Raw genomic sequence first — 24,909 nt, forward strand, 5'->3', positions numbered from 1 at the left:
CATGGCAGTCTGGCTCCAAAATGGGAAAAAAAAAGCTCCAGACCAGGTCCAAGTAACACAAATCTGGTAGAGTGAAATGAAACAATCTGGGTCCATTATTCAAAGTAGCTCATCTGGCCCCGGTCCTGCATGGATCCGTTCCTCAAAGTGACTTTATGGCTTAAATCAGAAATATTATAGAGCATATCAGCCAAGTTGCCAGAAGAAAATGCTGGCATTGTATGTTTTGATACATTTCATACGTATTATATCAGTGCTTCTGAAGTGATGTAATATGAGCTGACTTTGTCATCAGGAGGAGAAGGGGATATAGTGGATAGTGTGACACCTAGGTGAGACACCTGCCTAGCTGAACGCCACTGCAGACCACTGTTCAAGACCAGCAAACAAAAAGGGTTGTGTTTTAGCAACCTGTTGCTCCTCTCCCAGCAGCATTTTAGCCACTATAAGTAGGTGTTTTGTAGCAACCTGTCACTGTTTTGCTGCCACTAAAAAGTGTTTTTTTTCCCCAAGACATTGCCGCATTTCCAGAGAAGTTTGAGCCCTCAGAGCTGGGTATTTTAAGCCAAACCAGCCGAAACTTAACCACATGTTTACCACAGCATTGTTGGAGCATAAAGTTTCAACACAGCTGCTACATCAGTTGTTCCCAACTGGTGGATTGTGGTCCAAAAGTGGGTCATGGGCCCATTCTGAAAGTACATTTCCAGCACAGAGTTTTTATTTTGAAGTGCCATTTTCTGCTGTAGAGTGACTGACTAACAGACAGCTACTTGACAGAAACAGCAAACTAGCCCAAGGACATGGCCAAACACAAGGATGACGCTGAATGCACTTAACTGTTGGACCTCAAACTAATGACTGGGGAGAAGTCTGGACCCTGAGGCTGGACTAGTTGGGAACCACTGTGCTACATATAGTGTCGTCATGATACTGGAATGTCTAACTTAAATACAATACCTTAAATATAGATATTCAACACCATTTTCGATACCCCGGGGAAAAAAATGATATTAAGGGCATTTAAATTTAAATATTTTGTAGAAAGATGAATATAGCAGGATATAAAATGACAGTGAGGAATTCTCTTTTCTTGGTTAGTAGCAGAGAACAGCAGAATGACTTAAGGGAACTAACAATAAGAGAGAGCAAGAAAACGCAGCTGTTATGATGGATTGATACTGTGGAAAATGAGTATTGATACCCTTTCAAATCTTCAGAATCAATATGTATTGATCAGTTTTTTTGAAACAGTGCTACATAGTACCAGCATGCCAACACAATGCCAACATTTTTCCTAGTGATTGGGTTGAGCTTGTCTAACCAGCTCTGCTCTGTCACCAAAATGATTTATTGTGATGTCTTTTTAAGACTTTTTATTGTTATTGCATTGATCAGTGAAAGTCATTTTGAGGGTTTGGTGCTTGGAAAAATGTTTTTACTATTAGCTGTCTCTTTTTGTGCATGGGCAAAGAGTCTTTGGGGCAAGTGGGCGCCATGTGTCCTGTAATTACAAGTGTGTCTACTGCTCTAAATCGCCTTGCAGCCCATTTCAAGGTGAAGTGGAACACCCAAATTTATCAGTTCAGCCCAACAGATATCAACTATTAACTCCATGGGGAAATATTATTAGGGACCTCGGCCGAAAACGAGATACAGACACACTTCCCTTTTTCTATCGTCTTTTTATACCGTACTGTTTCTACACTGGAGGACTTTGTTACTATGGCTACATATCAGAGGAATAGAATAAAACAACTAATAAATAAACTAACAAAATAATAATAATAGTGATCGTTCCTTGTGTGTCTGTGGCTCACACCCACTGAAGGTATGGTCTAATACATGTTTCATTCCGTTTCCATTATCTGCCTCTGACTGCATGGTGATGCATGAAACACCGCGGGGTGTGCGCGCCCGGCTTGGATCTTCGTGGCGATTTTCGCGCGCACGTGTGTGTGTCTCCCACTGTGCGCTACGTCCCTATAGCCGGGCATCCACGTCACGTGTCAGGACTCCCGGGTCCTGGGCCAAGTTTCACCGTGTCAGATCATCCACGGAAGCCTCAGCAGAGCGACCCACACACACATACACACACATACACGGCCCGACCCTCCCGCGCGCATCTCCGCTCCACGCTGCGTAACCAACACCTCAGCGAGGATGGACGGATGGATGGATGCATGGATGTGGATAGATGTTCCCGTTTAACCCAACGCGCAAATGAAGACCACTTTAAGTGATTCTTTAATTACTTCCATTGATTTTTCTCTCGGATTACATTTGATCTGTGAAAAGAAGTGAAGAGGGTTTTTTATTTTTGAAGAGAGAAGGAAAAAGAAAGGAAAGCTCCGGGCTGCTGAGAAAGGCTGGGTGCGCTAGAAACACGGAAAGTCACGGATCATGCTTATGGGAACTTCCGATTCCGTCTCGATAAGGTATTTTAAAAGAATAAAGTTGTTCCGTTTGCCTGTAATGTTCTAATACCCATCGAGTCCAGGATTGAGTCCACTTTTTTAATGGCGAGAAAACAAAAACACAGGTGATGGGCGCTCCGTTCCCTCAGGCGGTTTTTATTTCCTTTGACACCGAAATGCCTAAGTACTTTTTAAACGGCTATTCCAATAATTGCATGTTTAACATTCCCCACTCTTTGTCTCACAATCCTTTCAGGGGAGCACACAACTCGAGCGTCAGATGCGCTTTACTCACATAACGGCAAAACGGTGGGCAACAAAGCCCATTAAAAAGCCTTTAAAAAAGAAAAGTCTGTTAGCTGGATTATGATGACTAATGTTTGCTTCTCGATGTTATTGTACTTATTATAATAATCAGGATTAGTGTGGCATTTATTGTGTGTGTGTGTGGTTGTGTGGTGTTTTTTTTTCTTTTTGCGCATTCCCTGCCCACCATTGCGTGGTGTGGGCTAAAAAACCTCCAGTAGACCAGAGACAGAGCAGTCCATCTGTTCAATCACATAGCAACAGGAAGAGAAAGGGAGACAGAGTAAAAAAAAATCCCCACTATTCTCCTAATATCACAATGTAATTCTGAAGCACTGATAGAGTTTATTACTTTATTGTAATGGATGCATTTATGCGTTTCTAACTATATGGTGTCACTAAAACAGCAGATAATTGTCTGTGTGTGACGCTCAGTAGTCAGTTAACTGTATTCATTTATCTTTTTCTATCATGTTCACCCAATATTTGATGTTCCAATAATGAGTCTTACTCGTGTGTGATCATTTCTATCATAGAGATAGTTAATTTTTAAGTGGAGAAGGAGGCAGAGAGAGGAAATGTTTGCAGTAAATGCTCAAAGCTTCAAGTGCTGCCAGGTTAGTGAACGAATATTGATAATCTGTGTCTAGAATTATTGGAAGCAAGTAGTTTTGCCGCTGAGGGATTGGAGGAGGAAACAGTCTGAGTGTTTATTTGGCTCATTATGTGATTTGTCTCCAGTTGCTCTTTGCTAAGTTGATGTCTCTCTTCCGCCCGCCTCCTTTTCTGTCACTGTTTTTCCTGCAAAAATCCTCTCCTCTGTCCATCTTTTCACCTCTCTCTAACCCCTCTCCCTCTGACCTCCCCTCAGAGTGGCTCTGCCTGATGCTCTATCATGACTGATGGCGAGGGGAGAGCGCGCTTTCAGTACGCAGAGTGCCCGGAGGGGCAGGAGCAAGAGGAGGTGCACGAGGAGGTGAGGCTCGCTATACCGACGGCCTACAGAAATGACGCCCCGGGTCATGATGTTGACCCTGGAGGAGGCCACGACGAGGAGGAAGCGGAGGAGGTGGAGAGGAGAGGGAGCGTCACAGGTCAGGGCAATGGGGGAGAATGGAGTCCTGAGGTTCGGGAGGAGCAGGAAGACCAGGAACCGGAGCTGGAAGTGGAAGTTGGACCAACATTGGGAGTTCGCATCAGGGCTCCTATTCGGGATCCAGACTGTGTCTCCGAGGAGGAGGAGCAGCAGCCGTACCCGGCCCTGGCCCCTGTGGCCTTCTTCTGCTTAAAGCAAACAACAAGGCCTCGCAACTGGTGTCTTCGAGTCGTCTGTAACCCATATCCTTTCACATGCTGGAAATCTTACTCTGTCTGACACCTGGTAAGACCAAATATGTCCTCACTCATGTGTGTGTGTGTGAGCGTTGCTAAGCTTACACATATCCTTTGATTAAAAGTTATGTGATTCATATGCTTTGAAGTCCGAAACATGATGCTGTTGCGAATGGCTGCAGCTTTCTAAAAGCATGAATATGTAGCAACCTGCCTGTTCTTGTGAGACTAAACAAGCACCAGTAACAGGCTCCACACTCAGGTCACAATTTGACAGGTCATTTGTCCAACCACTGGGGTTGATTCTCTTTGGGATGCCATTGTTTGGGTGAATGTGATGAGTAATGAAGTGGCTGAACATGTAGGAATGACCGGTCCTGCTGCAGTTGTCTTAAGCTCGTCTTCAGTGGGAAAATAGTCAGTTGAGTTTCTCTCCTGCGCTGGCTTGAGATTTGGATGGTTTATATTACGAACGTGTCTGTGCTTTTCTGTCTGGCTAAAAGATGATATTTGTCACCAAACCCAGTGAGTTGGTCATTCACTTAGCCAAACCACATTGGTGTCGCAAGGTTGAGGACGCAGTGTGGCCTCTACAGGGGTCACTAACAGTTTTTAAGCTGTCAAAAAGAAATACAGATTCACATTAAAGTAAACTTTACATACCACTTCAGTGTTTTTATGCTGCCTTCAAGTGGGGTCATGTTCACCGTATTTCCAAGAAGAGTCCATATAAACAGCCCCCTCCTGTGGTATTCACAATTTCCTAAGTGGAAGTTCTGTGAAAGCTTCGAGTTGTGACATGTTTGCTGATGTTTTTAGAAATGGCAGAGGCCATGGAGGTTCATTTTTTGGTGCTAAATATATTGTAATTTTCGTCATATGTAGTTTTTCTTTGTAATTTTGTATTTGTCTGAGTAAGATACTGCTGTTTCTACTCTGTCATTATGCCTCTGCATTTCTTGCATTGGGTCACCTGCTTGCTAGCTCGATAAATTGTTAGCCTCGGGGGTTTCCAATGTTGCCATTTGTTAGCGGCGGTGTTCTCATGTTTTAACCACTTGAACGCCAAGCATAGCTTCCAATGTAGTAACCAAGAGCGTATCATAGGGCTGCGCAATTAATCAAAATATTAACGAAACTTCACGTGGCAAAGTGCAAAATCCAAATTGCAGGAGCTGCAATCATTGATTAGGGTAAATTATGTCACGATAGAACATTATAAATGAAGTATTGTGGTGTGACAGAGATCGCCCAGCCTACAAATCATAATCTAGACGTGAGGGAACATGCTTATTTGGTACAGACCCCAGCAAAAATTGCATCACCATCATTTTTATATTGTTTTTCAGTGTAAATGAAATGCAAAATATTACATTCCCACTAAAATCGTGTCTCATATTGTCATCAGAATATCCCTCCAAAATTATTGTAATTTTTTTTTTTTTTTTTCCATATCATGCAGTCCTAGCTCACAACTTCCATTTGCAGACATTAGTAGACTTCCTTTTCCGACATGTTTCCCAAGTGTCAATTCTGCAAGGAATCCCAACACAGGGAATCAGACACTCTGCTGGTCACTTTCAGTAACATCTTTCCATTGATTATGTGTGTATCTATTTCAGCTGTCTGGAAGTTTACTGAGCAGTGTGTCTGGGTTTACTTTTATTCTTGTTTTGCCAAACTGTACCTGGATTTATATTCATTGTTTTGAGGTGCTGGGTAACATCACTTGAATTGTTCTTGGATTTAAGTCAAACATGATTCAGAGATTTCTGCCCATCATCACACACTGTACAGGCTAAATACTACCTTTAAAGTGACAGTGTCTCTGACATTTTCTGGCAGCCATTTTGTGCTCAAATCATTCATTTCGGTTTTGGGATGCCAAATAGTGCAAGTGAAATCAGGTTTCCGCTGCTCGTGTCTGTTTTAGTATCTATTATTACCCCTCAGCTGAACATCCCGCCTGGATAATTTTCATCTGTGGGATGTTTTAACACACTGGAGCAAAAAGAACAGAATGTGCATCCAAATCCAAGCACTATGAAAAGAATTTGAGGATAAACCACTGCAATATTTTTTTTTCATTTCTGATGCGGTGAGGTGGGTGGTGCAAAAACAAAAATCAGGACTTGAGTCACATATATTTCCTAAGTACATTCCTGTGTACCTGGAATCTAATCTGCAGGGTATTGAGAGCATAAAAATATCAAATTATAAAACTAGACTTATTCTATCTCCTCATATCTTCCCTTCGTCGTCTAGTGGTGTGGGTAGATCGTAGCTGCTGTAGACTCTGACTGACTGGCTACATCCACAGATGATTTTGTAACAGTACTGCATGATGTTTTGGAATCTTGTGTGTGTGTGTGTGTGTGTGTGTGTGTGTGTGTGCTTGTACTAGCCCATGGCAGTTGTAGCTTGGGGATGGAAATGTACAATATCTTTTGGAGGGGAATTTTGACAAGGTGTTTGAAGTTTGAGATAGATACTGTAGAAAGGTAGATAAAACAGTCAGATACATAAGCACAGACATTTCCTGAGTACATAACTGCAAAGCTGCATGTGAATATTTATTTACTTTCCTCACAAAAGACTGTCAGCTCTACGAAGGGGAGCTGATGATTCATACCCCATTCAGACAGCGGCAGTGATTTAGTGGGTCGAACATACGATGGTCTATCTGAATGGGTCAATGTGTGTCAGCCAACTCCCATCATAACCCTTGAATCTGAATATGGATCTGATGCTACCTGGCTTTGCTTTTCTATCAGGGATGGAAATTGAGTTAATGATACGTGCATCTCTAGTATGAAAAGAGTGTCTGAGTGACCATGCTCTGTCCTGCCCTGTGCGATCCCCAGGAGAGGTACAGCAATAGAATATATAGAATGATGGAATCATGTCTTTCATTAGACCTTTCCTGTTTGTTAGATAGCTTTATCGTTCAAACTCAGTGCCCCAGCGTCTGTCTATCGTCTGTGTTTGTGAAATGTGTGTCAGGATGGATGCTTCATCTTCTACTGCAAATCAAATGCGCAACCTACAGGTACAAATAAAGTACCCTGAACCCTGTTGATGGGTAACTTTGGTATTTTTTGACCATGTTTTTATGTCTAAGTAATCAGTGGTAACAACAGTTTTTGAAACTAGTCCAGTACTGAACGAGAGGGCTGCGGCAGCAAAGCAGGCTTCAACTCTAGGCATATGGAACCTCCATGTAGGTCTTCTAAAAGTGCTTTTTTGCCACTGACAGACCCTATTCAGTGTCTGGCAATCTTATGGAAAGGATCCATACAAAGATAGATGGGTTTGTTCAAGAGAAAGATCCTTTTTGCTTTGCCAGAAACATTTTTTTTTTTTGCCCAAAGCACCAGACTCTATTGAAATAAACGGTAATTTTATCCTTGTGAAACATACTTCATTCAAAGTTGACAGAAACATACTAAAACTCGCAAAAGCCATCTTGGTTTGTCTTTTCACCAATCCAACAATAACCAGCTTTGGTTTGGTGGAAATAAACCCTTAACTTGCTTAATTAGATGTGAAAATATGCTGGCTATATACACGCTAAAATCACAGTTTATTTAAATGGAGTCTGGTATGCTTCGTGAATGCGATTGCGGGGCTGTTTCTGGTTGAACAAAAAGGATCTTACTAAAAGATCTATCTCTGTAGGGATCCTTCCCATAATGTTGTCAGGCACTTAAAATAAGAATCTGAGCCTGTCAGTGGCAAAAACAAGCACTTTTAGTGGACCAACATTGAGGGTGTACATGCCCTGAGTGTTACATTGAAGCCTGTTTGGTGGCTGTCGGCTTCAGCCCTCTTGCTCAATACTAGACGAATTTCAAAATTTGTTGTTCCTGTTAGTCATTTAGACACAAATGCACTGACAAAAGGGTCCAGGTTAAAAAAAAGACTGAAGTTACCCTTAATAACACAGGTCCTCCGTCAAACATTTAAAATCCCTAATTTAAGGTAACCCTTATGACGTAATCAGAAAAGCTCCCTCTAGAGCCACGGAAAACATTATTCATCTGTTTTCGCAGATTGAAGGGAACTCTTCAGGATGCGTAAACTGATCTTTATGTGTAAAATAGTTTTGTGTGTTTTAAGGATGTACTGTTGTCCTTGGGGAAGGGCCTTGTAGTTACACACACCTTCTCAAAACTGGCGGACCTAGACCCAAACTGCCACGTCAGCCGTCAGCTACTCCATCAAGTGTCCCTGAGCAGTACAAAGTGTCTCTACCAACTCCAAGGTCTCCGTTCTGTGGCTAACACCACACTCCCAAAGGGGAATTCTACTTCTGGGGATTAATATCACAGTGTTATATCAGTCCTGCTCACTGCAGACACTAAAGAACCGAGCCATGAAAGTGAAAGACATGTCACGCTCTCTTGCAGAACAGAGGTACTTGGTGAAATTAAAATATTACACAATCTAGGGAGGCTGCCCCTGCAGTATGAGCAGTTGAGTCTAAGTTGGATAGAGAATAATTTAAAGGGGATTGAATTGGCAGACCTGCGCAGGCATTTTGGAAATCATACAAATGCACATCTTGTTGGCTGTTTTTAAATGAATACAGCATAGAGTGGCGGGGACTCTGGCCAAGTCTATTTCCTCTTATGCTGGTGCTTAAATGCGAGAGCTGAGGGCGTATTTAGATATTTCAGAGCTAGGATGCAGAATACTTACATTGCCATTTTTGAATTTATTTTCACATGATAAAAATTAATTTACAGAAATTTATAAGACAGGTAAAACCTAAAAATGATCCAACCTTATCCAGCTGGACATGTAGACTTAAACACAGGACATATAGCGTGGCAGCCTGCTGTTTGACAGATGTTAATGTTGCATTACATTATGTCTGTTTTGTTCACAGCACTGTAGCAGGGATAATGCTGCAGTGTCTGCTGAGGTAGATTACTACCATGAAGCAGATGCTCCTATGGTCAGCACATGTGCTTTTTTCCCCTGCTCGTGTCCTGATCACATTTCCGATTCCTATCTGATGGTTAAAGATGCGTTGTTGTTTGGTGACAGCGAGGACTGTTTGTACCAAGAAAGCGTGGCTAATGAATGAGCCACACACTGTCACATGCTTGGCATTGCATTATAACCACTTGTTTAAAACTGGAACCAGGTTATATCATAAGAGCTGAACTCACTGGACAACTCTCTGTGTTATATTCCTCAGTGTCAGCCAGTGTGTGGATGTGTGCGCAGGGCCCACTGTGTAAGCATTGCAGAGTTGGTGGTCCACAGTGGGCTATGTAAATATTTTTCGCAGCATAAATGCTCTGCCACTCAACCACACAAAGGTATGCACACTTTGGTCGAAGTGTGAGTCTGGAGAGGCGAGACAAAGAGATAACGAGTATTTTTTTTACAGCCATACCTCATCTTACATGCTGGACGTTAGACAAAACCCTAATCAAACTGTTTTAAACAGAATTGTAAAATATAAAACCCACATTCCTAACAAGGATCTATTCTGTATTCAGGAAGCTACTAATCACACGTGACAATAAAATCAGGTCGTAGTTGCTCGCAATTACCAGAATAGCATTTCAGCCAGCAGCATTTCTCATTCATCATGTTTATTATGCTCATCACCATTGATCAACTGACCTCCTCTCTTGTCTGCGCATAAACATCTCAGGATGTCCAGAAAAATGCATCTTAGCTCGAGCTGCAATTACAGCAGTGAGCTATTGATTTGTTTTATTTACTGCCTTGCTCTTGACTCGGCTGCCACGCAACACAGTGAAAAGATGAAACTGCAGTGGATGCTTTATTGGCTTTTACTTTAAGCAAGACACAAATTGCAGTGACCACTTTAAGTTAAGCGCGTTTTTGTGGGTCTTTGTAGTTAGGGGTTCATGTTGAGATACTTTGCTGTTGATGCGTTCAAGCTCTGGGAGTGGGGGCTGCTAAACAACAACCTTTTTTGTGCTGGAGACATATTTGCTCCTCTTCCAGGTTTGATTTTCATACATCATGGGTCCCTGGGGTTGGGGCCCTTGTGTGTGGAGTCTGCATGTTCTCCCTGTGTCAGCTTGGGTTTTCAGCTTGTCCTCCAGATTCCTCCCACAGTCCAAAGACATGCAGGTTAGGTTGATTAGGGACTCTTATTTGCCCATAGGTGTTAGTGTGAATGTGAACGGTTGTCAGCCCTGTGATAGTCTGGCAATCTGTCCAGAGTGTACCACGCCTCTCGCCCACTGTCAGCTAGGATAGGCTCCAGCCCCCAGCAATCTTGAATAGGATAAGCAAAACAGTGAATTCATTAATAAACAAATTATTAGGCATATTAATCAATAGTGAAGTAGGAGCAGCTTGGTAGCCGAATGGTTACAGCGCATGCCATATAACCACAACTTCCTGGATTCGATTTCAGCCTTAGGATCCTTGTTGCATGCGATATCCCCCCTTTCTCTCCCCCATTTCCAAAACAATGGCTGCTTGTTTGGCAGTAAAATAAAGCAACTTGGAGTCCACAAGCTAAACTGGCCATGTGTGGCTCTTAAAAGTGCTGTAGACGACATTCAGAACATTAATATATCAGCAAACAACAATTTGCTTATGTAAAGATAGAGTGGTGTAATGGTGTCCTGACCAGAGAATGAAGTCACGCTCAGTCTGTGTGTGTTGAACTCCGAGCTTCTCTGTTTTTTGTTGTGTTAGCCAATCCAGCTGTGCGTGTGTGTGAGTCCCTGTAATCGCCACTGCTTTGCACTACGCTTTACAGCGTTTACTTCTGATAATGCCTTACCGATCCACAGTGGTGGAATAATGTTGTCATGGAAGAGTAATGCCCACCCATATTAACAGCTCTGTCAGCACTGTCTCTGTTGTTAGCATTGTTTGCACTGTTAGCATCGTTAGGGCCTGTACACATGCCACTTCTTTGACCACCTGGAAAACACAAGATCGGGTGCTGGGTGCTACTCACGGAGGCAGGTTGCGTCTGAGGTTGTTAAGCGACCATAACCAGCACCGTAGCATAGCCTTCTCACCAGAAATCCTGACTGCAGAGCTCATCATCTTTCAGGCGTTGCTTTGTAAATTTGTGTTCTGACCCAGGGACAGATGTAAAGGTCTGGGTAGCCCTGCACTAAAGTGATGAACTTCTCAATATTTACCACAGACTGATATTTAGAGAAAAAAGGAAAGATATCTGCCGGCAGTGGTTGGTTGTTCCTCATGATGTGACATGCGGTGCGAGCTAATGCATTCAAACAGTTGACCTCTGTTTTCCTCAGGGCACAGCCATCACACCTTGAAAAACAGGTGCATGGGAACACTTGCATGTCACGACGGCACTGCTCTCACATTTAAGTGCGCCTTTCCTGCATCTACATTGAAAACAATGGATATGAGAGGGCAAAAAACATGGCATATGTACGGACCCTTGGTCGCTAGCTGCCGGCTCAGCCACCTCCATGTTGAGAGCCGCGTGCAGGCAATCCCAACTCAGACTCTGAATCACAGATAAACTCTGAATGTCACAAACAGCTTCTTTAAAGAGCATCCTAAGAAGCAATCCATCCAGTACATAACATAGTGCAGTCAATTACACCCGAATCGACTTTTTCGGCGCTGATACCTCCTGTGGCACTGTCACAAGACTGAATGTGAGTGGCTGATTCAATGGTGTGATGGGATAACAGGCTCATTCAGGGTGATTAGATCAGATTCTGGGGGCCAGACAAGGTTAATCCATTACAGATGAGGGGATTCATCGTGCTATCTGTCTCCATTAGTCATCCTATACTCTAAACACGATGAGAGGGCCTGTTGCACTTCCTTCATAAATGAATACAGATGAGGCTGCGCCAACACATACACACACCCACACACACCCACACACACCCACACAAAGAACAACCTGTTGTGTTGGCTTGTTCAAAGGACTTGGGGCTTGTACTTATGATATTCATCATTAGATATGGTTTTCTTAATTCTACACAACCCTTATTTAATCAGGGAAACACTGTGAGGGCCAGTGATTTGAGATAAATCAAGCGCAGGTGATTTCTCTGGTCATTCCTGGTTTTGGCAGATTGAACTAGCTGTAAAATTGGAGACAGATTTAAAGCTGCCTGACACAGGAGACAACCAATCCAAGTTAAAATCTCGAGCATGAAGACTCTCATTAAAATGTAGCCTGGATAAGTGTTCACGATGATAAGAGGCTTCACTCTTTGCTGAGTGGGGAGTCGAGCACCCTACAGAACAGCAGTGATGAAATGACCTCCTAATAAACTCTGTCCTCAGGGCAAGAAGTTTGAATCGTTCACTTCCTCTAACTCCCGCAGTGATGTCATTTCAAAGGTCCCTTTGGCTGTAGTGTGTGTGTGTGTGTGTGTGTATGTGTGTGTTTATGTCTTAAAATGACTTCATCGCTGCAGTGTGAGTGATAAGAGAGTTGGCCTTGATGTCAGCAGGTTGTCCTCCTCCGACTGTCACTCAGACAAGCATCCTGAAGTGTGTATGTCTGTGTGCGCGTTTGTATACGCACACACAGACAGGCTTCTGTGCATCTCTTCGTTTCTGCCACTCTCCGTGCTTGTCTGGCTGTATTTATATTGAGCAGTGTGCGAGAGTGTGCGTGTGTGTGTGTGTGTGTGTGTGTTTGATGACTCATTACATTTGGCCTGTGCTCATGATAACAGCAGATTGGGGGTCATGAGGTGTGTATCGCAGCAGAGACAGAGGGATCCTGCCTCTCTGACGTATGAAGTCCTGGCACACCCTGCACAGTCCTCTCAATGTGTGTGTCTTTGTAGGTGTGTGTGTAGTGAGACTAACTCTGCGTTGCATTCTGTAATGGAGGCAGACCAAAGCTCCACGGACATTATTTTAACACCTAATCACAAGGCACCAGTGATGGCATGCTGATATCACTAACAGATGAATGAAGTTCTCAAGAAAAGAAGTTACCAAAATACATTAGTTCTGTAAAATATACAACTTAAACATGCCATGGGTGTGTGACGGCATGAAATGTTACAAAATGGTCCATGCTAGCCAACATTGTTACAACTGTGCACCAGCAGAGTGAGTTGCATAGTGTCGGAGATATCGGCCGTAGAGATGTCTGCCTTCTCTCCAATATAATGGAACTAGATGTCATTCATCTTGTGGTGCTCAAAGTGCCAAAAAATACATTTTAAAAACTCAACAGCAATGTCTCTTTCCAGAAATCATGACCTGGTTACTCAAGATAATCCACAAACCTTTTCGTGAGCAGTTTTACACACTTCACCCACCAACCATATCACAGTGCAGGAGGAAGTGTGCATCTACTCATGGACGAGAGGCTTGAGCTGGGGCCAGTGCGTGATGTAAACAATAGTGGCGTCCTCCTCGTCACAGTTGTAAAAGTAGCTAGCTCAGTGGTGCTACGTGAGCTAGCAGTAGATGCAGGCTTCCTTCCAGAAGGTTGGCAGTTTTCATATGTATTTTTTTAGGCACTTTGAGCACCCACAAACTGAGTGCCATCTAGTTCCATTATTTTAAAAGGGAAGGCAGACATTTCTACGCCTGATATCTCCAACACTCTGCAACTCACACCAAAACAATCTAGACTGATGAACAGAACTACAGGTAAGAGAAAAAAATATATATTTTTGTCCCTTAAAGACAGAACAGAGTATAGCAGAGCATAAAAATACATAAACATCACTTTAGGTTGACATAGGAAAGGTAGAAAATATAACACCTTTAGTGTACCTTTCAAAATAAAAGCATTGCATAAGCCACATCTTTATAATGGCCTGTTTTTTGCAGCTGTAGCAGAGATTAATGAAAACTGTCAAGTAGCGAAAGCTGGCATTGAATGCTTCTTCAGATTCTCACTTTTATTTCCTTATGGCAGTTTTTGGATTTTAATCTTTATAGACTTTCATGTAAGAAAATGTCTCATAGAGCTGCTCCATTTGTTAAAGGAATCAAAGGATTTGTAGGAAACTTGTTTACAGTATGATTTTGGTTATTGTAAGTGATCAAAAGAGCATTGTTTTGGTGCTGAGACTCAGTTATCATATTGGCACTGTAACGGTAATATTTCAAATGATGCACAGCCCTAAGTAGATCATTATTGTTGTTGTTCAGAGATGCATTATGTAGTCAAACATAAACAAATTGCATTTCTGTGTAATGCTGTTTGTCGGCCCTCCAGGTGTTTATTAACGTCTATGTCTGTGTGTGAGTGCAAGGCAGTTTGTGCGTTACTGCGTTGGTTTGTGTGTGTGTGTGTGGCTGGGTATGTGCATGTGTGCACAGAGTGTTAAGGTGTGTGTGTGATGTGGGATTACTTCCAGTACAGTAGGATCTTTGTTTATCCCCAGGCTCATTGTTTACAGACCACTTCGCAAAATGATCTGGAACTAATAGCGCTGACTTTCATGTGTGGAAACGCAGGGGGTACACGTGGAGTGTGTGTTTGTATACTGTGTGGTACGTGTGTGTGTGTGTGTGTGTGTGTGTGTGTGTGTGTGTGTGTGTGTGTGTGTGAGTGCATTCACACACACCAGTGACCCTCCCGTGCCCCAGGCTCTGAGCGTCTTACTCCACAAAGCACCTCAAAGTGTGTGTGTATGTGTGAGTTTTTGTGTGTTTGTGCCGTCGACCAGGTGACAGCTGATATCTGGGAATTTATGGACAGAATTCACTATAGTTTGACATTTTGGGAAATGTGCTTCTTTGCTTTCTTGCTGAGAGTTAGATGAGAAGATTGATACCGCTTTTATGCCTGTACAGTAAATCTGTTGCCAGCAGCTGGTTAGCTTAGCTTAGCAAGACTGGAAGTAGAGACACATGAAAACAGCTAGCCTGGCTCCGTCTGAGAGCAACAAAATCTGCCTACCAGCACCTTTAAACCTCACTAATTAACACATTATATTTTGTTTTGTAACCATACAAACAGTGTAGTGTAAAAACAACAATTGTGGTGTTATGGGGGGTTATTTCCTCAAATATTTCTTGGCCGTGTTAAATAAAGAGTTTTAAAGGGTATTTTTGTCTCATTTTGGTACCTGTGTCCAGAGCTAGACTAGTTATTTCCCTTTGGTTCTATTTTTAATTTCTAAATTACGCTAACCACCAGCTATGCTTTATTTATCATAGACGTGACAGTAGTTTTTATGTAGCTCCTGGCCAAACAATTTTCCCCCAAACTATTACAATGAATGCATGTACATAGACATAAATAGTGTCCTGCTTATGTGTTTGAGCATGTAAACACAGTATTCCATCAATGAGAAACCGGAATATGCCAGCTGGAGTACTCCAAAAGAAACCACAATGTATATATGAAAATGAATAACCCAGTTATTTGTCTTTATGTAAACACCATATCCCGAATATGATCGTAACCAGGAAAAGCCTCATAAACAGGTTTTTCATGTCCATGTAATCACATTTATTGAGGGTGAAGTGAGTGCGTTTGCAGGGACATGAATAACCTGTTTATGAGAGGTATCATGGTTATGATCATATTCGGGATATGGTGTTTACATGAAGACATGAGACATGAGAAATGGGGTTATTCATACTCCTCGTATACATGAAAATTACTAGTGCCCCGGCTACTGATTACTGCATTCTACTTGCGCAGGTGCCTGAGATGTTTACAAAAACACACCAGCAATTTGAGATGAGAGCATCAGGAATATTAAACATCACACTGACTGTACATTTACGACCACTTGACAACTTGACAGCTGTATTTGGTTTCTGTGAACGGGTGTTTACATGCTCAAACGCATAAACAGGATACTTCAAAATCCCAATTATAACTGGGTTACTCCAGGGTGTCTGCAGGTCCTTAAGATGTCTTAAATTCGCTTTTTAGTTCATGAAATGGTCTTAAAGTTAAATTTGTGAGGTCTTAATTGCCACAAACATTTTATCTAGTTGAATTTGTTCCTCTTTTAATGTCTTTTTTTAAAATTAAATAAACCATTATGCTTTAAAATCTACATTTCTGATGTTACAAATCTTTAAACCTACCCGTGAACTTACTTACACTCTCCTGTTGGCAAAAGTAGACGAACCCAACTCACTCTAATAACCATATTCCTACATGAAACCTACCTCTGCACAGAACCGCACACTACTAACCTGCCAAAATCCAAAAATCAGTATTAATTATTATCTGTACTCGCTCTAAAAACACGAGAAAAGTCATTAATTTAAGTTTAAAACACCTGCGCCTGATTGCCGCAATTTATGTTACAAGTTTGCACTTGTACTCGGAGTGATAACTCAGTCAAATCTGAACACAAAGACGTATATGATAATTGTATTTCTAAATTCAGTGTGACTTACACTTTTTTTTTTTTTTTTTTTTTAAAGATTTTTTTTTTTGGACATTTTTAAGCCTTTAATCGATAGGACAGATGAGCGTGAAGGGGGGAGAGAGAGAGGGAGTGACATGCAGCAAAGGGGCACAGGCTGGAGTCGAATCCGGGCCGCTGCGGCAACAGCCTTGTACATGGGGCGCCTGCTCTACCACTAAGCCACCGACGCCCCGACTTACACTTTCTAAAGATATAATTATCTCTGAGCTATATCATTAAAAAATGTCTATAAATCTGCTTAGAAATCATAAAAAAGATGCCCTATTACTGCAGAATTTGCCTGAGAATCAACACGTTTTTACATTTTCTTGCAGTTACCTGTTGGCAAAGTGTATGTTAACTTAACCCTAAAAATAACCCTAAATAAAAAAAATCTGTTAAGGAACACACTGTTGAGTTCTTGAACATCCCCCTGCTGTTTCAAAACGGTAAAACAGGTAATTTCTGTCCTGTGTTTGAATATGTTTTAAATACCCACCAATTACACACATTTTAATGTATTTTCCTCTACGTTCTGAGCGTCTAATTCCCTACGCGCTCCAGGCTTTGTCAGTGCTAAGTGCACAGTTGGCCTGGGGAGAGCTGCAGACAGACATGTGTCACCTCTGTGACACATGGTGCTGCCAGACACCTCTTTTCACCTGCCAGTGTCCTGATCCTGACAATCCAGGAATAGCTGGTTAGCCTTTTCATTGTATATTTGCTTCATTTTGAAAGAGAAAAGCGGTAAAAAGCTGTGAAAGCAGGCAGGAGCTGATTGGATGACAGCGAATGAGTGTTATAGTTCCCTGCTGTAGATATAGATGAGAGGATACAAACAGTATCTCAGCTCTGTCTGCCCAGTGTGTCTTTTCCCTCAGAGAGCTGTCAGTCAAGTTCCCTGTAGTGGCAGTGCCACACTGATTGGCGCTCCTTTCCTGTGGGAGGGCTTTTTCGGCAGCTGTTGCCATGGCTACGCATCGCGTTGATAACGGTCTAGAAGTGTAGTCTGTGTTTCCACGGATCAACCCACCACCCAAAACCTGCTCTGTCACTCTCATCATGGAAATCCATACAGATTATGTGTTGCAGTTTTCTCTGAGTCAGACTCACATTGGATTCTGAATAATGACGGGAAATGAGTGTGTGTGAGTGAGTGCAGCAGGTGGTAGGTAGGTGTCAGGCAAAGCTGACACAAGGCAAAGAATTTAGGAGAGAAGAAAGAGAGACAAGGATGGATGGGTGATACTTTGGGGAAAAAATGAAGGAAAAGAGGAAGCAAATGAAGTCTGGGATAGAAAACAGACGGGCGAGGTTAGAAGAGAAAGGACAGGAAGTGGATGAGCAGGATGTTGTAAAATGTTGGGAGTTAAAAGTCAAGACAAGAACAAGGAGAAGTGGAAAGGATGAAAGGGATAAAGAGGATAAAGAGGAGAATCAGGGCACAGAGAGCGGGGATGATGAAAGAGCGGAGCTGCACAAGACGAACAAGAACACGGCGAGAAGTGAAAAGGACAGAAATTGGTCATTTAAATCCAATCTATTCCGCAGGCCGTGTGTGTACTTTACCTCCGCGCTCTTGTCTGACAATTGGACACGGCGTTTACAGCCAATCACAAGTGTGAGCGATGAGCACATACCTCTCTGCTCCCTCCTGCTCTATTGTGCTTTTCATTGTCTTTCTGTGATGGTTGCTGCAGTGAAGATGCAGACGCTCTCTCATCCTCAAGACACAACTACAAACCAAGCCCCCACCCCCCCCCCACCCCCCCGTTCTCTCTCTCTCTCCAAAAAAGCTGCTGCCAAACAGTGTGTGCTCTTTCTTTCTTACTCCACTCTTTCCTTTGTCTTTTCCTGCTGCTACAATGTTTGTGTGAGTGCACTTGTAGAATATTTTTCTCTACTTTAGTGTTTAAAAATATGTGGCTCTATTTTTTTCAGTGTGCTGCAGTATGAAACATGCATCCTCATGCACACACACTCACGCTAGGCAAAGGGTTCTTTTTGATCATGAGACCACCTGCTGAAATAGATTGTCAGGGTGTTTCTTTCTCTCTCATCATTCCTCTCAGTGTCTCAGCATTTGACGTGGACAGACTCCCAGGCCGTATTGATTTACAGGCATGAGTGTGTGTATGCTGGTGTGTGATGCTCAGGGGTTGATCTGGAGGGGAATGGAGTTCAGTAAAAGTGGATTTATCCTGGCTGACGGTGATAAAATAGGTGGAAAAAACAGCGAGTCAGCAGGTGTAATTGAAAGACTGAGCGGCCACAGATTGAGAGGGACCTCATTTCCAAACACCACACTGACTCCCTCATACACACTCAATAGGATCTGCAAGATGTGAGAAATAACCTGAAAAGGCGATAATGTATTTCTTCTTCTGGAGGAGGAGCTGGGAGGGTGAGGTCAGCACAGGGCTCCTCAGGGACCCTGCATTGTGCCGGGGTTGGGATAGTCAGCGGACACCTCACGGTCGGCTGGAGCTCCTGCTCTTCATCCCATCTTCGGCGGGGTGCTTAGTATTCAGTTATGTTTTTAGGTCATATTGCCTTGTTGTGTTTGCTGTTTAGTAACAGCACTGCTGTTCCTAATGAGCTTTTTTTTGTTGTTGTTGTTGGCGTGTGTGTGTGTGTGTGTGTGTCTGTGTGTGTGTGTGTGTTCCTGCTGTTCTGAGCCGTTTCCCCACAGTCAAGCTCCACATGAATAACACAGCAGCGCTCGCCTTGCTGCTGATCATATTACTGTCTGAAAGATGGTTGGAATGACAGAAAGTCTCATGCAGAAACAGAGCGGGGGGGGGGGGGGGGGGGGGGGGGCGACCATTTATAACGGCCTACTTTGTAGGGACAGCTTCTCATTTCCCGCAACAATGTTTTGAAGACAACAAAAAACGTTCGCCCCCGAATCTGCATAAACACAGGCACGCGTTCTTTTCTACACAGATACAGATTTCTTCTGTCATACAAGCTGATGATCAAACCAGCTTGTAAATGAGAGCTTATGTATGTCAAGGCAGCAGGTGGGAGTGCATGCATGGGTGCGCTCACGCGTAAGGATGCACATCTGTGTATGTGTGTCGTAGTATGAAAGAGTAATGTGGAGATGGATGGATAAATAAAAGATCTGGGAAACCCATCAGCATCTCGCACTAGGTTGTCATGGCAATGCGGACAGCAAAGCACAGTGTGTGTGTGTGTGTGTGTGTGAGAGAGAGAGATACAGATCATATCACTGCAATGTTTTACCATGTGTATGTAAGTTTGTTTCAGCCCAGGCCTCCTGTAATACTAACAAAGAGCAGCCATTTTTCTTTCGGCTTCCGTCTCTGCTGCACATGCTGTCGTCTGAATACAAAGAAAGAGAATAGCAAATAGCGGTTTTACACTCACAAAGAAAGCAGTTGGCATTACAGAGGTTAATATGTACACGTTGTAGGCTCTTTAATTCGTTTATAAAGTACTTTATAGTTAGTTGTTTTCGCAATTAATTATAAAGAGCTCCTTGTTTGTTTTAAGGCTGCCTCTTGTGGCAATTGTGTGGCTCCATCTTTGTGTGTGTATGTGTGTAAGTGTAAGAGATGCTTTTACAGCAGCAGTGTATAATGGATATAGCGTGATAGTTAACTGTATCTCCGTAGAGACCTGAAAACTGCAGCCTCTTCTCTCTGGTTCTCTTTCTCTCTCTGCTCTGCAGCACGTGCCTCTGCTTTGTCTACAAAATGGGCCTGTATGCGCAGGAGTGTGTGTGTGTGTGTGTGTGTGTGTGTGTGTGTGTGTGTGTGTGTGAGTGAGAGAGAGAGAGAGACAGTGCGCCTAGGTGTGTAGATAAGTGTAGTACGAAGAATAAGAGTCACAGCAACCCAGTTTTATGGCATAGTGGTGATTGAAGGTTGATGGTGAAGAAAAGTGCCGGATGAATTTAAAGTGCATGTGCGGAGTTTAATGAAAGCGACTTCAAACGGCACAAATGCATGTCGCGATTTGAGTGTGTGTGTGTGTGTGTGTTTGTGTGTGTGTGTGAGGTAGAGAGAGAGTGGGCGAGAGAGGTAGAGGGAGAAGTCTAGGACAGTGGGATTCTCTTGGCGAAGAGGCTCTTACTAGAAACTCTACCTGGTTACTAGGCAACAGAATGGCACTGCTGCACATTGGAGCATTGGGGAGGGGGGGGTGTCGATCTACTGTGTGTGTGTGTGTGTGAGTGTCCATGTTTGAGTGCTGAGTCAATAAGTATATTATTTATGAGTATTTTATAGGAAGAGTGTGTGTGGGGTGAGACAGAACCAGGGGGAGGGGGATCGAAGGGTAAATTAAGGTTGTGTTTCAGTGTGTGTGTGTGTGTGTGTGTGTGTGTGTTTTACTATCACTGGGTAAAGGTAGCATTTAAAATGACATAGCAGTGTTTACAGTGGCTGGAAAGGCACTAAGATGTTTATTGCATGACGGAGGAGCTGACCGGGTCATTTTCATCGGCTGACGCTGAACCCACTTTGAAATAGTCGCTGTAGGAGATGGTGCTGAACTAATGCAACACCCACCCGACCACATAAAACAAAGAAAAGGAGAGATGGAGTGAAAAAAGACAGACAAAGTTGACCTAGCGGACATGCCTGACATTGAATTGCTGCTCATATCAGATTCTTTTGGGTGACTTCATATCTGTTGGAGGATGTTACCCACACCAAATTGAACTGACAGTGAACTCACAAAGAGACGTGCAGAGTCAGAGGAGACGTCACATCTGCTTGTTTTGTCGCTTGATTGAATTCAGGCATCCACGCAAAGGCACGTAAAGTCTGCAATTCTTGTTTCTTTTACTCTAGTCTCTTCTGTTAGTCTGTTGAATTATCCCAAACTTCTATGCCTGATGCATGTTCATGCAATAGCCTTCCTGTCTTAAGAAACATTTTACGCTGCACAGGGACACTTGTTAGCTTTGTAGCTGCAGTGTGAACAAAGTCACTTGAGGAGAGAGTATAAAAGGGTAAGATATTAAAATGTGTCAATTTAAAATATTTCCTTCAGTCACAGCTTCAGTTAGGTCGTTACAGCTCACTACCTTCAGTGTCAAAGTTGTAGACGCTGACTCAAATACAAATCAGATGCCAAATGGGGGAGCAACACTGCTGGTGTCACAGTGCACGCCTAAAAATTATATCCTTTTCATTAGGGAACGCAAGTATGACGGGATATATATATATATATATATATATATATATGTATAAATTTACTGTAATTTCTGAATGTTTGGAAAACATGTTGCATATCAGCTTGATGTAATTATAAGCTGGAATCAAATGAATTTTAACATAGATAAGTATGGACATTCAGCAGCTGATATTTTCAGTTAGTTTGTCAAAGTTTGGAATAATGTTAATAATCATGGATTAACTGATTCATAAAATCATAGAATTGTAAAACTATGAATCAGAGAATCAAGTAAGATTTTAAAGAGTTGCAGCAGCGTGAAGCATAAAAAGAGTGTCAGACCTGTATCAGGAAGTCAGAGCTATTTAAAGGCTAAAGTGAACAGATACATTTTTAGCTTTCTTTTAAAAATATTTAGCGAGCTAGCTTCTCTGATATCAATAGGTAGTGTGTTCCACAGCTTTGGGGCGTAACTGACAAAGGCTGCATCCTCGATCTTCTTCCCACTGTTGCTGGGAACCTCCAATAAACCAGCAGCAGATGATCACAGTGTTCTTGGAGGCAGAGTTAACAAGGGAGTTAGCAATGTGGCTCAGTCTGAGCCCATGTAGGGCTTTGTATACAAGGAGGAGGAGCTTAAAATCAATTCCAAATGTAACAGGAGGTCAGTGCAGAGCAGCTCAGACTGGCCTGATGTGCTCTCTCCTCTTGGTTCTGGTTAATAGCTGAGCTGCAGAGTTTTGAATGAGCTGTAGTCTCTCAGTGCTTCTCAGTGTATGTGGGTTCATTTTGTGGACAAGGAAACACATAAATATATTTACCTATTTCTCCTGCATTGTCCGCTCTTGTACATGTGTCTTGTGACAGTTGGTCTTTATGGTATTTGTCCCAACCCCTCGCACAGTGATTGGACAGTAGGGTAAAAAGTGACCGTGAGGAGTCCAGACTTTTAACCTAAAGCTTAACATTTTTTAACTCTTAGTGACCAGAAAAGAAAGCACTAAACATGCAGCATTCAGTGCAGAATGGATGCTCCAATGCCTCGTCATGGTGCTGGTGCTTGGAGCATAGTGCACTATGACACTCCCATAGCAAAGAATTTTAAAAAATACGCAGGCCTCAGAAAAGAAATGCTTTGGTGGACACGGCCCCTAACAGGAACATGTAGTGACCCAACAGACCTTTTCTATAAATGTGTCCGAAATCATTCCCTGGTTCACTCAGTCACTGGTCCCTATTGACTGGACCCTCAATAGTTCACTCAGTGGTGAGCAGTAAATTGACATTTTGGGCACTAATCATCATCATCATCATTTTGCATCGTCACCGAGCCTCGAAAAGGTAATGTGGAAATTTAGGGCACTGTGTTGTGGATACGTTTTTACACTTAGAATTTGGGCACTCAAATAAAATGGCATTACATTACATGAAATTGTACATGTGATGCACTATGTAGTAAAAAGGGAGCAATTTGGGACACAGCCTTGATCCCAGCCTCTGTTTGATGATGTTTACACTTGATTTTAGTGTCACTGCAGGTTGTTGTCAGTTACAGTACCACATTTCTGTTGGAAAGCAAGGCTTGCATGTGGATGTATTTAAGCACACATCTGCTCTTAGGTTAATCCATGTCGTGATGCAGCTATTGAAGTGCTGATGGGAAAAAGGCGGAGCTGAGGTACAGTGCATTGTAAGGCAGTGGTGTAAATGTTGGCTCTGTTGCAAAGCCAGGAACTAGACTCCTCCACATCAGTATGATTAAACCAAAAACCAATGCACTGTCCTCCCTGCGAATGATCCATTGTTCTCCGTATCGAACTTGCCATTGTTTGTCTCAACTCACAAAGGTTACACACACTCACACACACACACAAACACACACAGTGGGTCAATGCAGATGGATTAATCTTCCTCAGACAGCTCACATGATCATTAATTGTCTCTTGGAGGAAAGGCAGCTTTCTCAGAAGCATTTCTTATTGGCTGCCGTGCGTGTGTGTGTGTTTGTGCGCACGTATATGTGAGACTGCTTTTTAATGTCCATTAGGCTGTAATGAAGGAACGCTGCTCTCGCTGGCCCCCTGTCTGCTTTCTAATGGACCTCTATTATCACAGTTCAAAACACACACGGAACCTGCACCGCACACACTGCATATATCTCCACACATACCCACACTGCTTCTGTGTGAGATGAAAGGGCATCATGAAGGAATTGACCCAGCTGAAGTGCAGGTCTGGTGTGTGTTAAACAGCCTGATTATAGCTGAAGCAGCTATATAATGCTGCAGTTACATACTTGTCTGGAGAGGAAAGAGCCACACGTCGCAGAACAAAATATTGTTAACACTCCATCAGCGGGCCCTCATGATGCTGCAATTACGATTACAAGCATTGGAAGTTAAGAAACAACACAGCACAAGAGTTAAATACAACATTCCAGGTGTATGCAGCATGCCTAATGACGTTCTGGTAAATTTAAATGTGGTTAAACTAAGACATCTCACTTTTCATAAAGCAGACAGGCTTCAATTTTATTTCTGTGAGAAGAAACATTGATTGTGGCGGCTTTGTCATCCTTTTATCTCTGTGCAAGAATTTACATACCGATTCATGTTTACACAGTTTGACTGCAGAATGCCTATGAATATAATTGTCACACTTGGCGACACTTTAATTGAGCAGAGAAAAAACATAATAAAGGAAACATGGTTTCTAAATCGAATTCTGTGCAGAATATCAAAGGTTGGCAACACATCACTAAAAGCATAATGCTGGAAATCTGCATCGATTTAGTTTAACGGGGATGTAAAAATACCTGTGTGGATGAGAATTTTTGTTGCATCTGCACTCTGCATGTGTAGATTATGCAGTGCTGTGGCAGTGTAATCATTTTTGTATTCACCGCCACCTCTCTATTCTGTGATAAATGTGCAGGTCAGAGGTCACTGACAAAAAAAATGGCATCAGCTATGAAAACACAGCAGGAACGGGAAATTAACCTGTCACACAAAGAGCCTGACGTGCTCTGTAATGTGTTTTAGTACCCATTATCTTTATTCACATGCACAGCTCTTTCTCTGTCCATGTAATGACATAATTCCCTGCTGGGGACCAATAACGTTAAGGTTATTGTATCATTTGTATTCTGTTACAACTTTAGTGAGGTTTAAAATCTCATGCAAGTGGTGAACAGAGATTTTACTGAGAAGTCTTCATCTATGATTGATGCTCTGGAGTGTGTATGAGAGAAAACCCACAGGATTCAGAGCTGGGGACATGTCTCAAAGGGCAATGAGAAAGGCTCAATCCTAAAACACTCCTTACCCCTACCACTTAGCCTTTAGCCCTCA

At 42.6% G+C, this 24,909-nt stretch overlaps 1 protein-coding gene across 4 annotated transcripts in view; it reads left to right on the forward strand.

The window, feature by feature from the left end:
* Positions 1-2,298: 2,298 nt before the first annotated feature.
* Positions 2,299-24,909, forward strand: part of cacna1ha (calcium channel, voltage-dependent, T type, alpha 1H subunit a) — a 160,159-nt gene continuing 137,548 nt past the window's right edge. For all 4 annotated transcript variants that reach the window (XR_013488057.1, XM_078161655.1, XM_078161656.1 and 1 more), the window contains exons 1-2: positions 2,299-2,438; positions 3,595-4,060. Coding sequence is in view for 3 of the 4 variants with exons in the window: in XM_078161655.1 (XP_078017781.1) it covers positions 3,619-4,060 (442 nt within the window). In the remaining variant the exon portion in view is untranslated. The remainder of the gene's footprint in view (positions 2,439-3,594; positions 4,061-24,909) is intronic.

This window comes from Epinephelus lanceolatus, chromosome 18 (assembly GCF_041903045.1).
Source record: "Epinephelus lanceolatus isolate andai-2023 chromosome 18, ASM4190304v1, whole genome shotgun sequence".
NCBI classification, from domain to species: domain Eukaryota; kingdom Metazoa; phylum Chordata; class Actinopteri; order Perciformes; family Serranidae; genus Epinephelus; species Epinephelus lanceolatus.